Source organism: Microtus oregoni, unplaced genomic scaffold, assembly GCF_018167655.1.
Source record: "Microtus oregoni isolate MIOR12 unplaced genomic scaffold, Mior012 000013F_ref0000133, whole genome shotgun sequence".
Taxonomy (NCBI): Eukaryota; Metazoa; Chordata; class Mammalia; order Rodentia; family Cricetidae; genus Microtus; species Microtus oregoni.
Window position 1 is genome coordinate 39,818,324 of NW_024543072.1, and position 21,677 is coordinate 39,840,000.

The 21,677-nt window shown below is 45.5% G+C and overlaps 1 protein-coding gene across 1 annotated transcript in view; it reads left to right on the forward strand.

Annotated features, from left to right (window-relative positions):
- Pappa2 (pappalysin 2) overlaps nucleotides 1-21,677 on the forward strand; it is a 360,123-nt gene that overhangs the window by 111,406 nt on the left and 227,040 nt on the right. The window contains exon 4 of the mRNA XM_041662449.1: nucleotides 7,093-8,047. Coding sequence (XP_041518383.1) covers nucleotides 7,093-8,047 — 955 coding nt within the window. The remainder of the gene's footprint in view (nucleotides 1-7,092; nucleotides 8,048-21,677) is intronic.

Genomic DNA, 21,677 nt, shown 5'->3' on the forward strand with positions numbered 1-21,677 from the left:
TGACAAATACTCTCTTTTTAATATTTGATTTGGTAAATATGGAACAATGGCATGTATGCACAGAACATCTTAAATAGCTAATCACTGAAACTCTCTCCATGCTATCTCTGTTTATACATAGTAGTCTTTTAATGCCATTATATTTGAATATGTATCTTTCTTTAAGAACTAAAACAAAGGCTGCAGGTGCTCACTGCTAATGTAACTTAGTTGGTATCTGAAATAATTTTAGGAACTGGTCTCTCTCTCTCTCTCTCTCTCTCTCTCTCTCTCACACACACACACACACAGAGAGAGAGAGAGAGAGAGAGAGAGAGAGAGAGAGAGAGAGAGAGAGAGAACTGGGGAGACAGAACCTTAGAAAAATATTGGATTGAAAAATTCTAGTATCTTAGGTGTGAGCTAATAGGGACTTAGTGGTCTTTTCTTTCAATCTCTTAATACAGATAGTTCCTAGCTCATTAACATGTCCAAGGCTAGGCAGCTATTCTGTGGAAGAGCAGGACCACAGTCATTGGGTGGTGCTCATTTGGAATTTGGTTCTTTAGTTTACTGAATCTCTGGGTTGGTGAAGTGGTGACTGTAAGTCAGATATCTGTTCTAAGCAGTCTGCTTACACAGGGTCCCTGTAGAGTCTATGTCAGAATGTCAGGGGAAGTTGAGGCAAAGCAGGGCACTTTAGTGTGGCTAAAGCATGCCCCCCCTTTTGGTCTTTGCCACCTTCAGGATGTCGAGAAAACATGGGTTCTACCACCGGCTCCACCCCCCCCCCATTACTGAGGTGTAACTAAGATCCATTAGCCTTTGCAGTGTACGAGCTTTGAGTTTTAATAAACATATGCACTCAAGCTTCATCACTACATTCAAGATAGAGAAGAGGCCTTGGCTCCCAACTGCTCTGCAACCTTTGTATTCCTTTCTCCCTATCCCTCAGCTCCCAGCAACCATTACCTCTTCTCTCTCTCTTGAGTCTTGCCCTCCAGAATCCTACAGTGTGCATAGCCTATTGGGTCTGGCTTCTTTCACTTGGCATAGCATAGTTGTGATTTGTCCTGGATGTGTTTTTGCAGTCTGCACATTTGTGGCTTAACCTTTTCATCCTCAGGGTCCTAATATATAAAATGGGCACAAAGCAGGTAAGAAGAAAGAAGGCACACACATGTGGTTAGGTAGAAAGAGAAGCCACTTTTCAAATGTCATCATTTTTGTTAGGCTATTACCTGTAAAATAAAGATGAAAAGGCAGGCCTATTGGCAGCATAAACCATGTAAAGCCTTTGTCTGGTGATCTGAGAAGGACCCAACATTACTCTTGGAGTCTCCATCACCTAACAGGCCCTAGGCACTGGTTCCACGGCTCAATTCCTCTCTAAAGCTCTTACCCAATAGGAACTGTCACTGGAGGATCTAGACCCTGGCATACTGTATCTGTCATACTACTTCCTGAGGGTGCTGGGAAAGGCAACCTTTGTGTGGAGTTCTTTGATCTATTTTCCTGAAGGCAATTTTCAAAACAAAGCCATTTACATCACTGATACTTCATAAGACATTGTATTGTGGTGGGAAAATAGGATTATTTAGTATATGGGGCACCTCACAATTTTACGAGAAGATGGGGCTTCCATTGGCTCGGAAGGTACAGGGAGGAGAGTGAGCTCTAGCTCAGCATTCCCATCTGAATGCTGTGTGATTCTGAACTACAGAACATGTATGGCTGATAGACAATGCCTAGTTGTAAAAATTTGCCTAGAGGTGAATGGAACATGGCAGGGGGAAGTCAATCTTCAATTCTCCCCTCTAGTTTCATAACATTTGCCTGGTCGACCAGTAAGACAGGAAAAGACAGGGGCACACACTAAGGAAAAACAACAGCAGAGGAGGGCAGGGGAGGGGGGGGGCTAGGTGCTACACTTGACCCTGCTACTAAGTGTGTCTTTGCCTCATCTGTGAAAAAGAGGGCCTCCTAGCAAGTCACCCCGTCAGAAGCCCCTGCTGCCCTGTGAAGGGTAGTGCCACTAGACCCCCCCCCCCCCCATCTCTGAGCCTCGAAGTCAGAAGAGCAGAAAGCAACAATTTTCAACCTTCTAGTGAAGTCTTTCTGAGCCGCTCACTCTTTCCAGTACCAGCTGAAGAGGATTCCAATAAACATATTGCTGAAATGTTTGTTTCCGGGTGTCATTTTAGACTGCAAGTAGCTAAAACAGACCCAGCTCCTATATATAGACGCTGCATTTGGTTGTGCTCTAGGAGGTTTTTATTACTACGCTTCTTGGCCAGCTCCCAGCTGAGCCTTTCCCTCAGATTTTGGAATTAGGAAGTCAAAGAGGATCACTGACCATATTAAGGGTCTCTTTCTCTCTCTCTCTCTCTCTCTGTTAATGCTCTGGATGCCAGGTTAGACCGGCTCTTCCCTCTGCTCAGAGCCTCCTAGTATTAATGATGACAGCACTGATGGGAAGAGACCAGCCCCACTGTGGCAGTGAACACAAGCTCCCCTGCCATCTGAAGGAAACAATTTGTGTCAAGATGAAGTATCGCATAGCCTAGTCTAGATAAGAGGACCCAGAACCCCTAGTGGATAGAACAAAGTGAGAAATTCCTAAAGGTGTTTTGTTTATTTTTCTTTTTTTCTTTCCTATTTTTGTTTTGTTTTGTTTTGAGGGTGTGTGTTAGAATTTTCCGGGGGGGAGGGGGTTGGTATGCTAGGACCACAAAGGTGAAGGAAAAAAGCTGAGGTGGTGGCAAGCGAGGAGAAACTGTCAGCATGAGTGGCGAAGAAGAGCTTCTTTAAGGAGACAACGTTGGACTCTGGTTTTTAAAAATGTGCCCTGTCCCTGAGACAGTCTCTCCACTGTGTGTCCTTTGTTTTTCCGGCCCCATTTCCCAGTGTCTTTCTTCACCTGCCTCTGGGGTCTTGTGTTAATTCAGCACGGATCTAACTGCCTTTCTGGTCTCCATCTTTCATGTCCTCACCACCCCTCCCTCACTTTCCTCCTTCCCTGTTTCATCCTCCCCTCTTGTGTTCCCCACTTCTCTCTCCCAGTCCTTCATCCTCCCAGATTCCTCTTTTCCAACCATCCTGTCCTCCCTCTTCCAGTTCACTTCTTTCTCCTTCTGTCCCCCCTCCTCCTCACCTTCCTCCCTTCCCTTTCCCTTTGCTTTCTTCTCTCCCTTCTTCTCCTCTTTTCTCTGCCCCCCAACTGCCTTTTATCCTTTCTCTCCTCTCTCCTTCCCCATCTCCCCATCCCTTCTCCTTGCTCCTCTCCCTTTCCTTTCTTCCTCTTTCCCTGCTCTCCCTCTCTGTCCTCTCTCGTCCTCCTTTATACAGACAGCTCCAATTTCTTGCCTTCTAGATTTACCTGCAAACCAAGACACGGCTCCTCCTGCAAGAACTGTTTAGGAAATCCATATCCTCTCTTTTCATTCCTTGGGCATTTCAGAAATGATATTCCTCCCCCAACTACCCCGTCAAAATAAAATGAATTCAGCCAGCCCCTGCTGTGTGTCCTTAGATTCATTCCCTGTAGCTTCGCTGGTTTGAAAGCCTGTACCCTAGAAGGGGCCTCCTGCATTTGCTGGCAACCCTGCTTGAGTCTGATCGCCACAGATAGTGCTTTGGAGTAAAAAAAAGGGGGGAAAAACCCTCTCGTTGGAGATTTCAAAACAGATTCTACCAGCTTTCAAATCTGTGCACTTTGCGGAGTGGCAGGGTTTGAGGGAGAGGGCTTGAAGACTTGGGGTGTGGGTGTCTTTCATAAACAAATAAGCAACAGAATTTATATATGTATAAATTTGGGCTTTCCTTTGGCATGTTTGGTGTCTGTCTCCCTGGCATCAAGGGTGGGTGCTGTGTAAGTCTGACTTCTCTCACACACTTTTGCTCCGGCTTGGGGTATGAGTGTCTGTGTGAGTGTGTGTGATAGAATTGAGGAGGGGGTGGCTGTGTTTTTGATCCGATTCACTTGACAGATTATTTGAATCCAGCCCACCTTTCCGCACATGTCAAACAGATGGGATCATTGTTAAAAGCCTGGAGAGCCGGGCTGAGCGGTGGGTAAGGCAGGGAGGGGGAGGTAGGAGGGGCACCGAGGGGAAGGAGGGGGCACCTTCCAGGAGCTTTGTGTTTTCACACATTGGAGCTGACAGGAGACCTTCTTCTTTGTGGGTGGGGGGAGTGTTTGGGGGCATAGGGCTGATGAGGGGGGATGGAAAGGGAGAGAGGTGGGGTGTTGGTGGGCAGGGTTATGATGTCACAGCCAAAGTTACAACAGGAGGAAAACACAGAAATGGTTCAACATTTTTTTTTAAACTTTGGACTGCCAAGAGCTGAAGGAGAGTGGTGAGCAAAGGAATGGAGGGGGGGAGAGAGAAACTAAACTGGAAGATTGAGTTTTGTGTTGCCTCTTGAAACCTTATGAATGGATTACTAGCAGCTCAGAGCCAGGAGAGTCCTATAGGGGATGCAAGATCACCCACACATTCAAAGGGGGAGACAAGCAGGCGGAACCCTTCCCTGATGTGCTACCCCCCTTCCTGAAATGAATGGTAGGAGATGTTTTTCTGAGGATCCTTGGGGTGGCAAGGGGGGGATGACTCCTTTTCTTACCTGATTATCTTTTTTCCTCTTAAGCTAAGCTACCTTTTCCTGATATCCTTTCTCTCTCTCTCTCTCTCTCTCTCTCTCTCTCTCTCTCTCTCTGTCCCCCTTTCTCTCTGTCTGTCTCTGTCTCTTTTTCTTCCCTGGCTCCCTCCCTCCCTCCTCCTCTCCTCTGCTTTTCTGGCTTTCTTTATTCCCCGCCCCCAGTCTCAATTTCTATTCTTGATCTGCTTCAAGGGGGGAAAACTGAGTCAGGAAAGTGAAGGGAGCTAGGGAAGTGATCTAGAAAAAGGGACAATCGAGGACCAAGGGGTATCTGCTCAGCAACATCCACGTGCCTGAGCTGGGAGCTTCTTTGGGGACTTGCTTGGAGGCTCTATTCCATGCTACATGGGGAAGCAGGGTGCACAGGACCCTGCATCTCTAAAGCAGCTAAGTCAGTGCTCAGCTGGAGTAAAGCAGTTCAGAAAGATAAGGAGACACAGGACGAAGGAAGCACCATGGTCTTACTCCAGAGCATGTGGACTGTGTGATTTAGATATGAGCAGCTGAAGCAGTGATTTTGAAAGTGTAAGTGATTTTTCTTATTGCTTGAGAGAAAGATTCAGTGCCTATTGGTACCTATTTTATACTACCTGTGGGCTAGCATGCCTGTGTCTGGATTTCAGATCTGTTCTCTGCGTGTGTCCATGTGTCTGTCTGTGTGCTCTGTACACGTGCATGTTCCTGTAGGGGATGGAAACCCTGTGAGAAAGCTGGCATCTCACACCTAGGCAAACAACGCAGAGGTTAAACTCACAGTGCTCACTTCGCCTATCTTGCCCATTCATTTCAAATCAATTAAAAAAATAGCTGCCTCAGTTTAGCTGTTCATTTTTGTAAATTACTTATTTTGAGCACCTCATTTGTTTATTTGTTCACTCGGCATATGGTGACTTTTACTAACTTTAGGCTGAGAAACTTCTGAGAGAAAAAAAAAAGACTGCCTCTATGCTAGGAGTGCATGGTGTTTCCATTTAATGCTTCTCACGGCAGGGTGATTGATTTCTCCTTTTCTCCAGTGTCCAATAGGAAGTGGATTCTGGTATTGTCCTTTTAAATCTGAAATGATAGAGTAAAATAAGAAAAAAAAATGAGGCTTGTGATAAATCAAAAGAAAGAGATGTGAATGGTCCCCAAAAGACTAGTGTGTGTTTATTGACTAGGTCCATTCAAAGTGTGTGTGTGTGTGTGTGTGTGTGTGTGTGTGTGTGTGTGTGTGTGGAGAGAGAGAGGCTGCACAGAAAGGCACACTCCAAAACAGTATTGATTGTTTTCTATTGATTGTGTAGGCTGCGACTGCTGAGAGAGAAAGCCCGAGATGTTTACTGGGGAAACCAAGAGGAGCATCTGTCCCCTGTGCCTCTGAGAGGTGGGGGTGGGGGAACTCAGGAGGAAGGAGGGGACAGGGAGTAGGTGGAGTGATGCACCAAACTTATTAGCTTTGACATCATCATTGTCTTTAAATGAAAAAAAAAAGCAGGAAGATAATTGCAGGCAAAGAGAGGGAGAGAAAGGGAGCAGGAGAGACAGGAGGGAACGGGTCCCTTGACCTATATGTGGTTCATATTACTCTTTTTATGCATCTTTCCAGGGACCCACCAGGCTCCCAGAAGGTGAAACCAAGGGTTCTCAGCCTCATTTGGTCAAGAGAGCAGCAGACTGGCCGCCGGAGAACTTTACAGAGACTTGCAGCATACCAACAAGTTGGACGGGGAGAAAAACCTCTCTTCAATAGTCAACAGCCCTGAGCGCCAAGCTGAGGGAGTGCTCACCTACCCAGGCAGACTGGAAGCTGCATGGACACCTGGCTGAGGACATCTGAAGAGCGGAAGTTAAGTACCAGCATAGATTTTTATGCCCCCAGATTATTTTTTTTTTGCATTTTTAGATAACGAGCATCAAACTGTGTCTCAATCTAAAAGTTTTGTTGTTTTGTTTTGTTTACCTAGCAATTTGCTTTAAGTTGAATATGTTTTGGATGGTGGCCTCAAAAAGGAGACCCTAACTCCTAGGGAAGGAAGAAGAGGCAGAAGAGAACATTTGAGAATAAGATTCTATTGAATGAGCAGCTAGGGTGCTGTGTTTTTGAGAGAACTTGGCTTACGTCATACATAGTCTTGTAGTATTAGTGAGGAGAGGCGTGCCTGAAGGAAGAAAAGGAAGCCTGAGGTCTCTGGGAGGAATTTCAAAGTAAGAACAGTTAACTTCATTCTGAAGGACTGAAATCAGGCAAGAAGAGAGGCCAAGGGAGAAGGCAGGAGAAAACCTGGCAGAGCAGCCAGAGGAACAGAAGCCACAGGGGGCTGGCTGAATTCTCAGGACAGGTAGCCAGGTGGGACATATTTTTGGGGCTACTTGAAAAAGTTTGGTTTGTGAATTGTTTCCCTGGTGACTTCAAATCCACGGCTGGTTGTCTTTTTCCTCTTCTCCCTGTCATTCTTGTGTGGGACCCAGAAGCTGACCTCTGGTTCTGAGGAACCAGCTGAGGGAGATACAATGTGTTGGAAGGTCCTGAGAGTCAGCCTGGTGGTCCTGGCTGGGTGGGCATTCAGTACCACCAACTCGGAGCTGGGCTGGACACGCAAAAAATTCCTGGCCCAGAGGGGACAACTGAACCAGGTGTTGGAAGGGGAACACTGTTGGCTGGGGACTAAGATCCGAAGACCCAGAACTGCTCCTCAGCATCATCTCTTTGGGGTCTACCCAAGCCGACCCCAAAGCTACCCAAGGCCCTATGCTGTGGGGAAGAAGCGAACCCAGTATGGAGGATGGAGTCAACCAGGCATAGAGAGACAGGCTCTAAGTGTGGTTCCCCGAGACCTGACTGAGAACCCAGCAGGAGTGAGGAGGGAGCCTGAGCCGCCCGCTGCCCTGTGGGTAGGGGATGGTCCTATTGGGCAATCAGAGCTGCTGAGAGATGATGACACTTATCTTGGCAACGGAGGATCCAAGGAAGCTCTAGGTGAGCCTGAGACTCGGGGAAGCTCAGAAGCTGCTGCCTCCACCATCGCCACCTTTGCGTACCAAAAAAGACCCACAGCAGAGACCCAGAGGAAGGGCCAGGCCAGGTCTAGGCTTCCTCGCCAACTGCTGAAGAGGCAGGCAGAAGATAGGACCAGAGACCCCCAGAATGCCCCTCTTGATTTCCAGCTCTGGTCTAAGAACCCCCTCAAGCACGGAGTTAGTGACAGTCCATTGGAGGGCACCATCCAAAATGGTGGAGGGGGCTCTGCCTGGGGAGCAGAGACCTTTAACCCTCAAGAAGGATTGCCTGTACTGTACTTCTCTGGGAAGAGGGAGCGGCTGCTGCTGCGTCCAGAAGTGCTGGCTGAGATTCCCAGGGAGGCGTTCACAGTGGAAGCCTGGGTGAGACCAGAGGGAGGACAGAACAACCCAGCCATCATTGCAGGTAATGTCCCACTCTACTCCTGGGCTTTCTCAGGTCCTGGGGGTGTGTGGCCGCCTCCATTTCAGTTGCGGGTAGACATAGAACACAAGAAGGGGAACAGGATAAAGCAGACAAGCTAGGAAGGCTTGGCCAGAGGGGCTGTGTGGGTGTGCGGTTTATTTATCAGAGCAGAAGTACCGCAGGCATCATCAGAGGAAAGATGACTCCTACCCACGACATCATTACCGCTATCGATCTCTTGGAGTTCTATACACTGTGCGTGCACTTAGGAGACCTCAGCTTAGCTCGTCCCCCCTTTTAAAGGGAACCGACTTGGATTCTTTGTCAAGGAGGAAGGGGAGTCACACCCTGCTTCCCATAGTCTAGCATGGGATACTCAGGCACCTCTGAAAAGCAGGTGACAGCCCAAGGATGGTAGCAGTGAGTAATGCCCAGCTGGGTCCAAATAGCACGGGAACAAGGCTGCCAGCCGGGAGCTAGAGAGGAAGGCAGCACCTGTTCCAAGTCCTGGGGTCCCCTTTGCTTCACCCCAACAGATCTACTGGGAAAGATGGGCTCTTCCAGGCCAGGGTCCTGACTTCTATCCCTGGTGGTTGTTATATGAAGATCTAACTATGAAAGTGTTATTTATCATGTCCAACTCTATAATTTAACCAGAGACACTGGCTTGGCCTTGTTACCTGTGTTTATTTGATTAACAGAGAAACACCTAGAAGGACAAAGAAAAGGGCTTGGTTTGGAGTTCTTACTGTGAGAGGTTGATTTCTGGCAAGGGGTGAGGGAGGGATTTGACTGTATATTTTATCCTTTGGTTTTTCATTATTCTTTTAGACATTCCGCCAAAAAAGAGTGGGGACAATAAGCACAAAATGTAATGATATGAATGCAAGAGAATGTGACAATGTGACCAGTTAGTTCATACCCTAACTAAAAAACAAACCGATGCTTTTCAGAAAAAAATAATGGCACAAATTTGGATTAGTCAAACCCCCTTTCCTGTTTGTCAGTTCCATTCCATTGATGGGGACACTGAGGCAAGGAGGTTCAGGCTAGGGGGAAATAACCGCCACAATTCCTGAATTCCTAGCTCCTCAAACAAAGCAAAACAAACAAACAAATCCCACTCAGGTTGCCTGAGTGCCTCCAAATGAGTTGCAGACTAGGCAAAAAATCCGGAGGGCAGGAGCCTCCTCCAGTGGGGTGTCGCTGGAACATCCTTGTGGACACTCTGTCTCCCCCTCTTTGGCTGTGATTTCTTATTTGGAATCTGGGATTCCCAGACACTGAGCACTCTCCGGTCATGTGGCTTTGCTTTATTTTAGGTTTGGGTGGGAGAGGGGGTGAGAAAAGGGGCCAGGCTGGAACTAGGTGGGGGCAGAGAAAGAATAAGACGGAAATCCTTATTCTGGGGCCAAAATGGAAGAAATAATGAGATGATTATCTGATCGGAGCTGGCAGCTTCACAGTTTCCCCCAGATGACATCTTCCTGCTGCCTAGTCTGGCTTCCTAGTGCCCATCTGCCAGGGAGACTGCGTGCTTGCAGTCTAGATGGAGGCCCACGGCTCTGACTATGCTTCCTCCTGCAGCAGAAACATAGAGGACCTGGAATCAGTTCCCTGGCTGGGAAGAGTAAGAGGATCCAAAAGGAATATATGTGGGAGGCTCTGAGGGGTTGTTGCTCGGGGCTATTAAAGTCCAATCCTGGAAAACAGGAACACGGCACCTAACCTCTGTATTTACCTCTCCAGTCCTGTCTCACACTCTTCAAGGAGAGGGATTTAAGATTTGACTCCAGGTCCAGGATTCTTGGGCTCCCCTCTGGCATGTATACCCTCATCTCCATGCGCCTCCCTGCCTTGCCTGTCTATCACCAGCAACTGTCTCCATACCATCACAGAACACTTCTAGATTCTTCCCGAGCCCCTCAGAACCCTCTTAGCCTCTAAGCATGTAAAACTGGGCAGGAAATCTTCTTCAGCAATTTGGCTTCCAAAGTTTCCTTTTCCTCAAATCTAACTGGCTCCTGTGGTATTCGGGGACTTCTCTCTCAAGGCTGCTTCTAGAAGGTGAAGTGTGAGGACAACCAGACCTGTCTGCCCCATCTTCCATCCTCTGTCTTTCTTCAGACTTGTGCATGGTCCAAATTATCCTCAGAAGACTTAGGGTAAAAGCCTGTGGGAGGCAGGGGTTAACAACAAGGTCTCTATTCTTCGGGCTCAGCAAGCGAGCTGCTGAGAACTTAGCATCCAGGTCCACTCATTGTTTTAAATGCTGTTATTTCACCTGCGAACAGCACAGCTAATGACCATGAGGTTGCCAAGTCAAATTCTCAGTAGTAAGAGTCTCTACTTTGCATGCGTTTACACACATCTCTCAACAATTCATTTTTTCTTTCTTTCTTCCAATGGAATGAGCCCTCAAGCCGGTCACTACCTGCTCCTAATATTGCGGAACTTGAGCTACACAGAGTGACAAGGTAGAATCAGATTTCTGGGAGATACACACACAAGCCTGTAGCTGTTCTTGTGTTGCTCCTCTGAGGGTGGGCCAGCAAGCTGCAAGGCTTGGCTCACATTCTGCCGGCAGCTTTCAAACCTCAAGTTCTGCCTACTTAACGCAAACCAGCTTCTAAATCCTCTACCTACAATGCTTGGGGTATTTTCTCCTCAGCAGAGACCTCAAATAATTTAGTCAACACCAGTCACAGCAGAAGAAGCCCCTACCCACAGCTGTGGAGCCTTAGGGAAGAGTTCCAACACAGAGCACTAGGTGGCAGTCTTGTCTCATGCTCAGAAGACTCGGAAGCCACAAAGTGGGGAATGTCTCTCATTTCCTTGAGGGCTGTCCTGTCCCAGCCTCTGGGCTGTAATTTAATCACCTTCTCCCAAAATGTTGTTGGTAGGCATCCCTCGGGGTCCACTTCATATAAGTCTTTTTTTTTTTTGAAAGGGCTGTCTGGAATAGCTTAAGCAGCTTTCTTGAGAGTTGTGACTAACTTGTAGTTCTAGCAAGATGTGAAGAAAACAAAATCAGCTAGAACTAACCTATCCCTGCACTCTAAGTTCCAGCATTCTTCTGAAACAAGTCAGACTCCAGAATGAGTTGCAAGAATGCTTTTCATGCGGCTTGAGGGCAACGCAGGGCATGCAAACTTCACGTGTTGAGGAAGGCCCCCCCCCCCCCCCCCCAGCCACCCTCGGGGCTTTCTTAAAAGTCGAACTTCTGAAGTTGCCTGTTTCCCACAGCTGGGGCTGACCTGTGGCAGTGGAGAGAGGCCTGCACTGTGGTGGGGTTCTTCACAAAGGTAGCCAGTTAAAGATCTGGCACACTGAGGCTCTGTGGCAAGCTAGGAGAAGCCTGAGGTTAGGAGCCCATTAGGTTGGGCCATTAGAATTTAGTGGTTGAATAAGCCGTCTTCTGTCCCATCCTAGTGTGGATTCCTTAAGGTCCAGTACCCAACTCTGAAACCATCTGAGTCTTTCCCGCCCCTTCAACTTCCTTTCCTCTCCTTCAACCCCAACATACACAAAAGAGAACATTTTAATAGGTTCCTCCGCACCCATAATTGATTTCAAATGTTCCCTGAAGTCGCCCAGCTGAGTAACCACCTGCAGCTCTGAGCTACAGGACACTGAGTCACTAAGTCCATGGTAGGTTGGAGCCCAAGCCCAGAATTCTTAATCCAACAAATATTTATTGAGTGCCTTGCCATGCGAAGTGTGGCAAGTCATTGAGGGGGAATACAAAGATGTCTGAGAAGCTGTCCTTGACATGAAGTTGGTCCACTGAGTGCCCAAACTTTACAACATGTCCCAGTGTAGAGCCTGGGGACAGAGAGACTTGGAATCGAATTTTTCTTTAACATGGAATGGGACAATCCTCTCTGGCAATCCATCCAGCTTCTTTTTTTTTCTTTCTGAGGTATGCTTTTCTCAAGTTGAAAAATCAAAGAAAAAATAGAGTTACATATATATGATTCCATACAAAAAAATTCCCAAACAAAAGAGAAATAAGGAGACTCCCTGAAGAGAGAAGTGTTTCCAATAAGTTGTGTAGATAAACTGCCCAAAAAAGATTTGGCTGTGGGACTTGTATACTTACCAGAGACATTAAAGGTATTTAGCAGGAGACATACAAATTAAATTAATTTCTAATTTAATTCTAATTTTTTCTCAGCAGAGATATTAACATAAATTCCTTAGGAATTTAATTTTATAATCTATGAAACAGGAATGACTGTAAGTAGTTTTTTTCTTCATAATATGTCTCAAGATAAAAATGGTAGACTAAAATGTCCAAAAGAATCAATTTATTTCATTAAAAAGTTTCATCTGATTTTTTTTTTTTTGAGCAGCACTATTTCAGATCAGTTGGGCAATGGTGCTAAAATGTTTATTTTCCTGAGTCATAAGCCTTATTGAATATCGCATGAGATCTGTGCTTACTTAATAGAAAAAAATGTACACATTTATTTCCTCATAGTCAGAGACTGCTGACATCGCATCCCTCTTCAGTACCTATTGCTAGCTTTTCTGTGTGAGTGACGTGTACGGGATGACGTTTTAGGGTAAAGAGTTCTTGATTATTGGGAATGCAGGGCTTTGGAGAAGGCATGAGGGCATGGATGGAGGAGAATATACAAGGAGACCACGTTGATCCTAAAGACTCACATAGGCAAGGAGCAGCATCTGCCTCTTCCCCAGAGCTTCCTTGAAAACAGGGGTCTCTGTCCAACTGAGTGTTTGTCCTCACTAGACCCCGGGGAGCCACCCTGTTCCTCTCAGATCCAACTTCTGGATCAGGACTCTGATTCCCAGGGAAGTTTGTAGTGGAAATTTTTCTGGCACCCGAGATGTTCATGTGAGGGTCCATGGTTGTCTCCTGTGGTGGCCCTGCCCTCTCTAGTGACCGGGAGATGCATAAAGGGAGCATAAGACCTGATGGTTGTGACTTAACATCTTTGCTTTAGAGTTTTCATTGTAAGACTCCATGGCTCCTGGGGAGAAGCATGTGGATGTTGTTTAGTTTGAGTGATCACCTTTGACAACTCACTCTGGTACCCTCATCCCTAGGAGCCTCGCTGGTGATATGTGTAGAGTGGCCTTTCTCTCTGTGTCTCTCCCTCCGTGTCATCTCCTTCCATAGATCTTCTTGAGTGCTTTTCTGGACTGCACATTGCTTCTTGCCTTATTAGTTAGGCATGGCTCTCATTCCTATCAACTTAACATCCCCTAGCAGCAATATGCATAATCAACTAATATTTGTCATCCCCAAACACCTACTGGAATGTTAGAATCAAATAATTCTAGAAATTATGTTTGTAGAGTAAACTTGGTTTAGACAATTGAATTTCCATTGGGATGAGAAGAACTTTCTAGAACTGGAGGCTTTTTGTGGGGATCCAGGGGGTGACAGCTGTGATGTTCTGCTGTTGCTGCCTACAGAGTGTCTGAAGGGCAGCTGAAGGAAAGGGCTGAGCACAAGGTTGCCCACTTGCCTTCAATAGAGGTGCCCCCATCTATCTCATATGAGCAAAAATAGAGTTGTTTTAAAGGGAGTTTCATCCTCATCTATAGACCAAGGGCTGGCATATTATGGCCTATGAGCCACATCATCTCCAAAGTTGAAGCTGTTGCCATAAATGAAGTCTGATCAGGCACACCACGCTCATTTGATTATGTGTTCCTTGTGGCTGCTTCCACGGTGAATGGCAGAGTTTAGTGGTTGTGACAGAGACCACACAGCCTGGAAAGCCTAAAATATGTATGGTCTGGCCCTTCATCACTGAAGGGGGAAGTGTGCCAATAACTGCTCTAGAGCATCGCTGCATGGACCTCAGTGTGCACAGAGGCCATCTGGGGTACACCTAAAAGCAGATGCAGAGGGAGTATGTTTTTCAGGGACCCAACACAGGGAGCTCTTTGACCACAGACTGTGTTTGTACGGAGACCACCCCTCCCTGAAGGGGCAAAGATAAGGGAAGACCAGATCTTCATACAGTTGATTCTGGCCCCGGTATCATCAAAGGCCTTCCAGAACACTGTTAGATGGCTTCCTTCTTCTCCCCTCTTCCTAGGGTCAGGCTAACACCACGGGCTGGTGGCTCTTCCAGCTTTTCCTAGCTCTTTCCATATTTTATTTCAGAGTTGTTTTAATCTAACAAAATCTTTGCATATTTAACCCTGTTTTGGCATCTGCTCTTATACTCTGCTCCCCAAATGCAGATTTGGGTTCTGTTTATTGGGGAAGCCTGGGACTCTGAATGTCTCACAAGCTCCTTTAGGACTGTTGCGGCTGCTCCTGGGGACTGGTAAACGACACTGCACATTTGTGAACAGAGGGTCGTGGGTGGCAGGCTTTTTCTGAAAAAGACCAGATGCTAAATAGTTCAGGCTCTGTAGGCCATACAGCTTATGATGCAACTCCTAAGCTCTGCTCCTAGTAAGTGCTCATCACCGCAGCTGATGCACAACCACACTGCTCGGCTGTGCTCCAATAAAACTTTATCAAAGCAAGTGTCATGCTGGGCTTTGCTCCTCAGTAATTGTTTGCAGAGCTTTGGTATAGAGGGTTCTTCCTGAAGACCATGCTTCTTCTATATTTCTTCTGGCCTCGTTTTCTCATTCCACATGGTCCGTGCTAATCCATCATGTTCTATTGTGTTCCACCTGGTGAACTCCAAACAACAGGCTTATGGAGAACACTAAGCTCCCCAGGAATCACAGGGCATTAGATTCTGAAGCATCATTAAGAAAAGGAAACAGGAAGATAGAGCTGATAGGGCTCCCTTATAATACCATGACATTCCCCTGGTTTTGTGCTAGCTGGGTGCTTGAGCCCAGTCTGGTTAGGGCTTGGCGTAAAGTCTTGTAACTTTAGATCCAAGACTTTTGAATCATCTAATTGTCTAGTGTGGGGTCGTTGGCAGATGGATTTCCTCTGAGTATGACAGGGTGATCATCCCATTGCTTCACTCCTTCTTCCTTAGTAGCTGATGTGTTATTTTCTTTTCTCTCTTCAGTTCTCCAATCTTGTTAAGGTTAAAGGCTCTTGTAGGGCTGTTTGACCTCGGATGCACAATGCACTGAGTGAGGCTTCTGAATTCAGGCGGCATGGGGGGCCCTCAGGGCCTGTCCCTGTGGGGTTTGATCTCTCCCAGTACACAAGGACTAGATGGGAACCCCAGAGGCCTTTGGGTGTCCTTTCAAGCATGTAGCACAGGTTGCTAAGAGTGACAGAGGCAGAGCTTTAAAATGGGAATCACCTTTGGTAGAACAAGCAAATCCGTCTGTTTGCCTGTAACCAGCCACACGTTATGCGCTTTTTCTTGTTCCTCTGGGACTGGCCATCTGATTCATTCAGAATGTGTATGCCAGGAGGTCTGGCTCCCTTTCTTTCCTGTTTTAGTTCAGACCTTGTGGAGGCCAAATAAACACCTTATTTGGCATTTATTAAGGAGAAGGCAACACCTTAATTTGGATCCCGAGGCCATGCACCCTGCAGGTTCAGGAGCTTGAGTTCCTGATGTCACAAATAAGTACATAAATCTCATGCCTCTGCCCATGAAGCCATGGAGCTAGGTTTCTCCAGGGCCTCATCGGATTTGTTTCTGTTCACATCACATGCACCCTTACTCTTGTCCCTGCCAGAGAGCATATTTTTTGGCCAAGTATGTGTCCCCCAAATAACAACATTCTTCCCTTCCTGTGTTTGCTACCTGCTTTAAAACAATCTTACTTAAAAAAGAAAGAAAACAGCCAGGAAATAAAACTCAGGGCAAACAAAAACAGTTTTCTCTATGACTCAGAAGTCACTGGTGGAGAAAAGTGGTTCTTCTCAAATATACAATACAGCAACAGGAAGCCAAGGCTTCAGAGCATTTTGAAGTTGAAGCATTGCCATGACAATCAGTTGGGATAGCAAGGACCGTAGTTGTGGCTCATTGCTAGTTTGGCAGTCCAGTTACTTGACCAGAGGTAAAGTCACAGAGCTTTGAAACATTGATCAGGCCTTCCATCCTTTAGGCACTAACTTAACGTTTTGTCTCTTTATTATGAAAGTAATTTCGTATTATGCGTGTTCATTCATTCGTTTGCTCAACACTTATTAAGCTTCTATTCGGAGAAGTATCAGACATTATGACCACTGTTAGAGAATTAAGACTAACTAAGGGCTGTGCCTACAAGATGCTCACAGTCTGATGAGAGGCTTTTATACATGATTATAATCTTTATCATGGCCATGACTAGCTGTGTGAGGATGAGCCATAAGCACAGTCAGGTCTGGCTGCTGGCAAAACTAGGGCAAAAGTGAAAGATAGTGTCAGATGGCACAAGGTGCCAAGAAATCCACCAGGGTGGGGGCTGGGACTCAGCAGGTGGGAGTCATAGACTAGTTTATGGAAAATTGTTTCACTCCAGTTGGATAGAAGAAACATTCTAGTTAGTAGAGTTGTTGATGAGAGGAGGGGAATGAAGGCACACAGAAGGATGTTAAAGAAGGTGATGTGGGATGCCCTTCTGTATATGTGTTGCTCTTATTGGTTAATGAATAATGCTGCTTTGGCCTACAGTGGGGAAGAATATAGCCAGGCTGCAAGAGATACATATTGAGAGTAGGCAGAGTCAAGGAGATGCCATGTAGCTGCCAAAGGAGGCAGATGCCATGTAGCTGCCCAAGAAACAAGAGGTAACAAACCATGAACCTCATGGTAAAATATAAAATAATAGGAATGGGTTAATTAAGATATAAGAGTTAGTTAATAAGAAGCCTGAGCTAATAGGCCAAACAGTGTTGTAATTGATATAGTTTCTGTGAGATTATTTGGGTGTGGGCGGCTGGAAAATGAATGAGCAGTCTCCATTTACAGGAGATCCAAGACTCAGGGCAAAATGTTAAAGAACTAGTGATCTCAAGTGAGAGACAGCATAAACATAGGGGAATAATAGGAGATAAATAAACATAAATGTAAAGTGTGCAAAGGTGGACTCAATTATTGCAAGGGGTTATCACAGTGATATTTTCTTGGCAACTTCCGTAAGGCTGACTTTGTGTCATGCACTACAGATTAGACTGTGCAACTCAAGAGGTCTTCAGGATAACGTAAATGGCAGAACAGAAAGGGGAGAGCTCAGAAAGAAATAGGACACTGCTTGGTGGCCTGTAGCTAGTGCGTGCTGAGCTGAGAATCTAGTCAGAGTACACAGAGCCAAGGTCACTCACCTGTGGCAGAAAGAGCTGAAGTCTGACCTTGAGATCCTGCCTCAGAGGCAACCCCTCCTCTCTCTTTAATCTCTTGCCCTCTTCCATTTTCTATGTCAGTGAAGGCCCCATCCACACAGGCTGAGCTACTATGTGTGACACTGAAATCATTTTAATTTAATATAATATAGAATCAGAGGCAGCTCCTAGCTCAGTTTATTTTTTTTTGTTCACTCTCTCACTACTTCTTTTATTCAGCAGATGTTTATTTAACACAAAGTAGGCATTCAATACTTTTTAAACCCCCTGATTCACACAGAATACTTATAAACATGAACCGTAGCAACCGTCTATCTTAGACAATGTTTGTTTCAAGGCACATTAATAATTTGAAATAATTGTATAATAGAATATCCCTATAATCCTTATTATCCAGTCCGTGGCATCGATCCTGAAGCTAGAGGTAATTTGGAGCAAGATCCCTCCTTGGGTGTGGTGGTCTTAATGGGCCCTTGGACAGAGCATAGGGTATGATTGGCCTGAACTCAGCCAGGGGTAGGCCATGACCGAGGAGAGGCTTGAAATGGTAGCCTCACCCTCTTTGTCTCTTTGACTCTGTGCTTTCAGCATTTCTAGGAAATGAGCAGTGTTATATGGCAGTGTGTAGCTCAGACCCTGAAAAGGGAGGCAGCTGTTCCCTTCTGTTCTTGGCAGTTCTTCCAACATGCTCCTTCCTGACCCTGCCTTCTACTAGCCTGCAACATTCCTCAGAGTTCCAAGTCAGAGTCCCAGCAGGTCTACTCAGCAGGTGTGCCTTCTGGTCTCTCATTAGCAAATCTAGATATTTCTGGATCTCAGTTATCCCTGTGTCACCCAGCCTCAGGGCAGATCCTGGGATAGAGTGGGTACCTTGTTTTAATGAATAGTTAGAGAATACTCTGGACCTTGTAGACATAGAGCTTGGTCTCTTCTGACTACTTAATAGGAAGCATATCTCAGAGTTATGGGCTATTTGGGAGTTCTTTCTTTCTTCTCCACATGGTCTACCTTTTCCTTGCCCTCCTGTAAATGTACTACCTATGATTCCTCCTCCTGTGAAGTTTATTACCTCTAACTGTTGAGAAGCATCACCAGCTCTGGGGTTTGGACTTCTAGTTTTGAGTCCATTACTCACAATGCAAAATCCCTCACCTGCAAAATTGGAGCCACAGTAATTTTTCTCTAAGAATGCTGTGGGACAATGGTCTTGTACCCTGTAAAGATGTGTTACTTGTATTTTAATAAAACACTGATTGGCCAATAACAAGGCAGGAAGTGTAGGTGGGGCAACCAGGCAGGAAGTATAGGCGGGACAATCAGAACAGGAGAATTCTGGGATTAGGAAAGACATAGTCTACAGTCATCTCCAGCTGCAGAGGAAGCAAAATGAAAATGCCTCACTGATAAAGGTACCAAACCACATGGCTAACACAGATAAGAATTATAGGATAATTTAAGATGTAAAAATTAGTTAATAAGAAAGCCTGAGCTACTAGGCCAACCAGTTTATAATTAATGAAGACCTCTGTGTGTTTCTTTGGGACTGAATGACTATGGGACTGGGTAGGACAGAAACCTCTGTCAACATAAGAATAGTGATTACATTGAACTAACCATGAATTTGGAGTTATACTTACTTCGCAGGAAGTCCCTGACCAGTGCTGGAGGCTGTTTCATTTCTGGTGGTGCAGAGAACTCTGCTAGCTAGGCTCTCTGGGTCTGCCTTCTTTGCTTCTCTTCCTCATGGCCTTCCTTACCCATGCTAGTGCCTAAAAACGGCTTTGGCTTGAACACTTGCTGCCTGCATATCCACGCAGTTCATGGACTTATTAGCAGTGGAACCTCAATTACCTGAGTCCTGGACAAACAGTATACTTAACCAGCTAATGGTTTGCTTACTCTGCCTTTTAGGCAAATAGAAGGATGCAATTATAAGATGAGACTGAAAAAGCAATCTAGTCACTAAAATCCTTCATTAGCACACGGAACAACCTTTCCTCTTTCTATAGCTATATCTACACTCTCAGGTGTGGATAGAGAGGACCAGCTGCGATACTGAGAGACATTTGTCTCTCATTCTAGACATTTGTCTGTGAAAACAGCAGCCTAATGAGGCGCATCCAGGGAAAGACATTTTTCCTAGAGTCAAACGGCGGCAGCTTCTAATTTGGTTTCATTTCAGCTCTTTCTGGCTGCTTCTGTTTAATTTAAATTTCTCATTGGAAAGTAGAAGAAAAGATTTTAGGAAGATTTTTTAGTAAGATATGATTTTCTTTTCTTTTCTATTTTTTTAAAAGATGGTTTTAGTCCTTATTTAACCCTAACTATCAGTTCATTAGATGATCACATATTTTCCTTTGCCCTGTTTCCTCAGAGACCAAGCAGAGCAATTCCAGGCAGGGGTTTACTCAGAGGTCTGAACTAAGAGAATGCTCTTTGAACACAGGCCTCTGCAGACTCACCTGGGTTCAATTTGAGGACATAAGCCCTGACTGTCTGACACAGTTGTACAGATACACAAAATCACTTCAGACCTATGAAATTTAGGTCTGACGGGCATAGCCTTTTGGTATGTGGTCCTGAGTGGGCTGTCTCTCAGTGCTTTGTTCCTTGAAAGCAGAGGCCTCTTAGGTGACTTGCGTCTGCGTGGCAGAGATATGAACATTTAGGTATTACTAGGTAAGCCCAGATAGTATGTATAACTGAATGATTATAGTAGCCACTGGGCAAATGATTTATGTTACAAGAGCAATTAACGTCGTATCAGATTAAGAAAACTTGCTCTGCAGAGTCTATTGTCGTCTGACCAATAGTGGTAGGTTATTTTCAAGGCAAAGTCTTTCCTCCAAGCTTGCTTTAACTCATGTACTGCAGGACCACTGAGCATGTATGGACTACTGTTTAAGAATGTCCTAGGGTGGTACTGATTCTGTAAATTGACCCCACTAAAAGTCATTGCTGAACAAATTCCTGAGAGACTTCTCAAAGTCATTTATTTTATAGAGAAATGAAACAATAGGAAATTGGAATTGGAGCTGTTTCTCAGGCATTAGGGAAGAGTTTGTGGGAGGTGGAGGTAGGGGACGGTGGAGAAAGGGGAATACTTGGGGCTAAGGGTACCACTGTGTGTCTGTGTCTCTCCGAGGATTCATGGGCTCTGGAGGCCACGGTATTATGTCAGGATGAATGTTTGTCCTATTCCAGACTCTCTCAGGTGTATGACTTTGCCTCCCTCAGAATTTGCGTCTCTTGCCTTCTGCATTTGGGGAAGAATTATGCTATACTACTGGTCTTCCCATTTTTGTTAAGGGGAGAGATCAGCTTGATTGAAAAGCACGCTGCAGACAGCTTTCAACCTGTGATGAGAAACAGCAGGCTATTCTACCCCTCTCCCCAGTATAGATGCTCACTGTGTAAACCCTAGGCAGTCAACTTTAAGCCATTGACTAGCTCTTAAGGGAATTTCTTAGCTACAGAATCAGCATAGTTCACTGAGGCTCAGGAACTTTCATACTGTTTGTTCTGAAAGGCACAGATAATATCTGCTAATAAATAAGCAAACAAACAAACAGAATTCCCCAGGTTTTAAATTGCTCAGACTTTGTTTCCCTTCTCCCTCAAACCCTTCTTTGTAGCAAAGACTACACATAAGGAACACTACAATACTCATTAAACTTCTGCTATTTGCTTATGTGAGGAAAAACAATTTAGTGTTGCTCAAATATACTGAGATGATGCGTGGTATCTGGCAAAGCACTGAGTCTGGAGGAAGCTGCCCGGATGAGTTAGAGGGGACAAGGATGAGAAGGGCTCTTTACTCTTCCCTGTCCCCAGTAGTTAAAGGAAGAGGAGGTGAGAGTCAGCATGCCTCCTTATAGGCCCTGCCTTTGGGGCAGAGCCCTGCTAGGTCAGATGAGTAGCTACTCCCTCTGTGGGAGTGAGCTGTAGAGGGTGAAAGATTAAATACTATGTTTTAATTAGAGAAAACAGAGTTGTTGTGTGACATGTTTTTAGTTGGGAGGATGCCGTTGACAACTCTGCTAAAAACCTTCTGTGGATCCAAGCTAGTAATGACTTACTTATTCCTACCATGGGCAAGATTCAGGCCTTGATACAATGGGAATCAGGGGAACTCTAAGGAAGGACTGTCAGCTCTCAGGGAGCTTGTAAATTTCTTGAAGAGATGGACCTCCATGTGCTAAAATAATGACCTTAGCCATGGGTACACCAAAAACTGCTCAATCGGTGCTGATCATTCTTAATAGTTCTACAAATGTTAGTGTTTTTCATCCTCTCTCTCATGCTATAAGTCAGCACTACTGTATTATGTCCATTTTATGGACCTGGAAGCTAAGGTAAGCGGGACCATCTCATGTTGCTCAGGGTTGT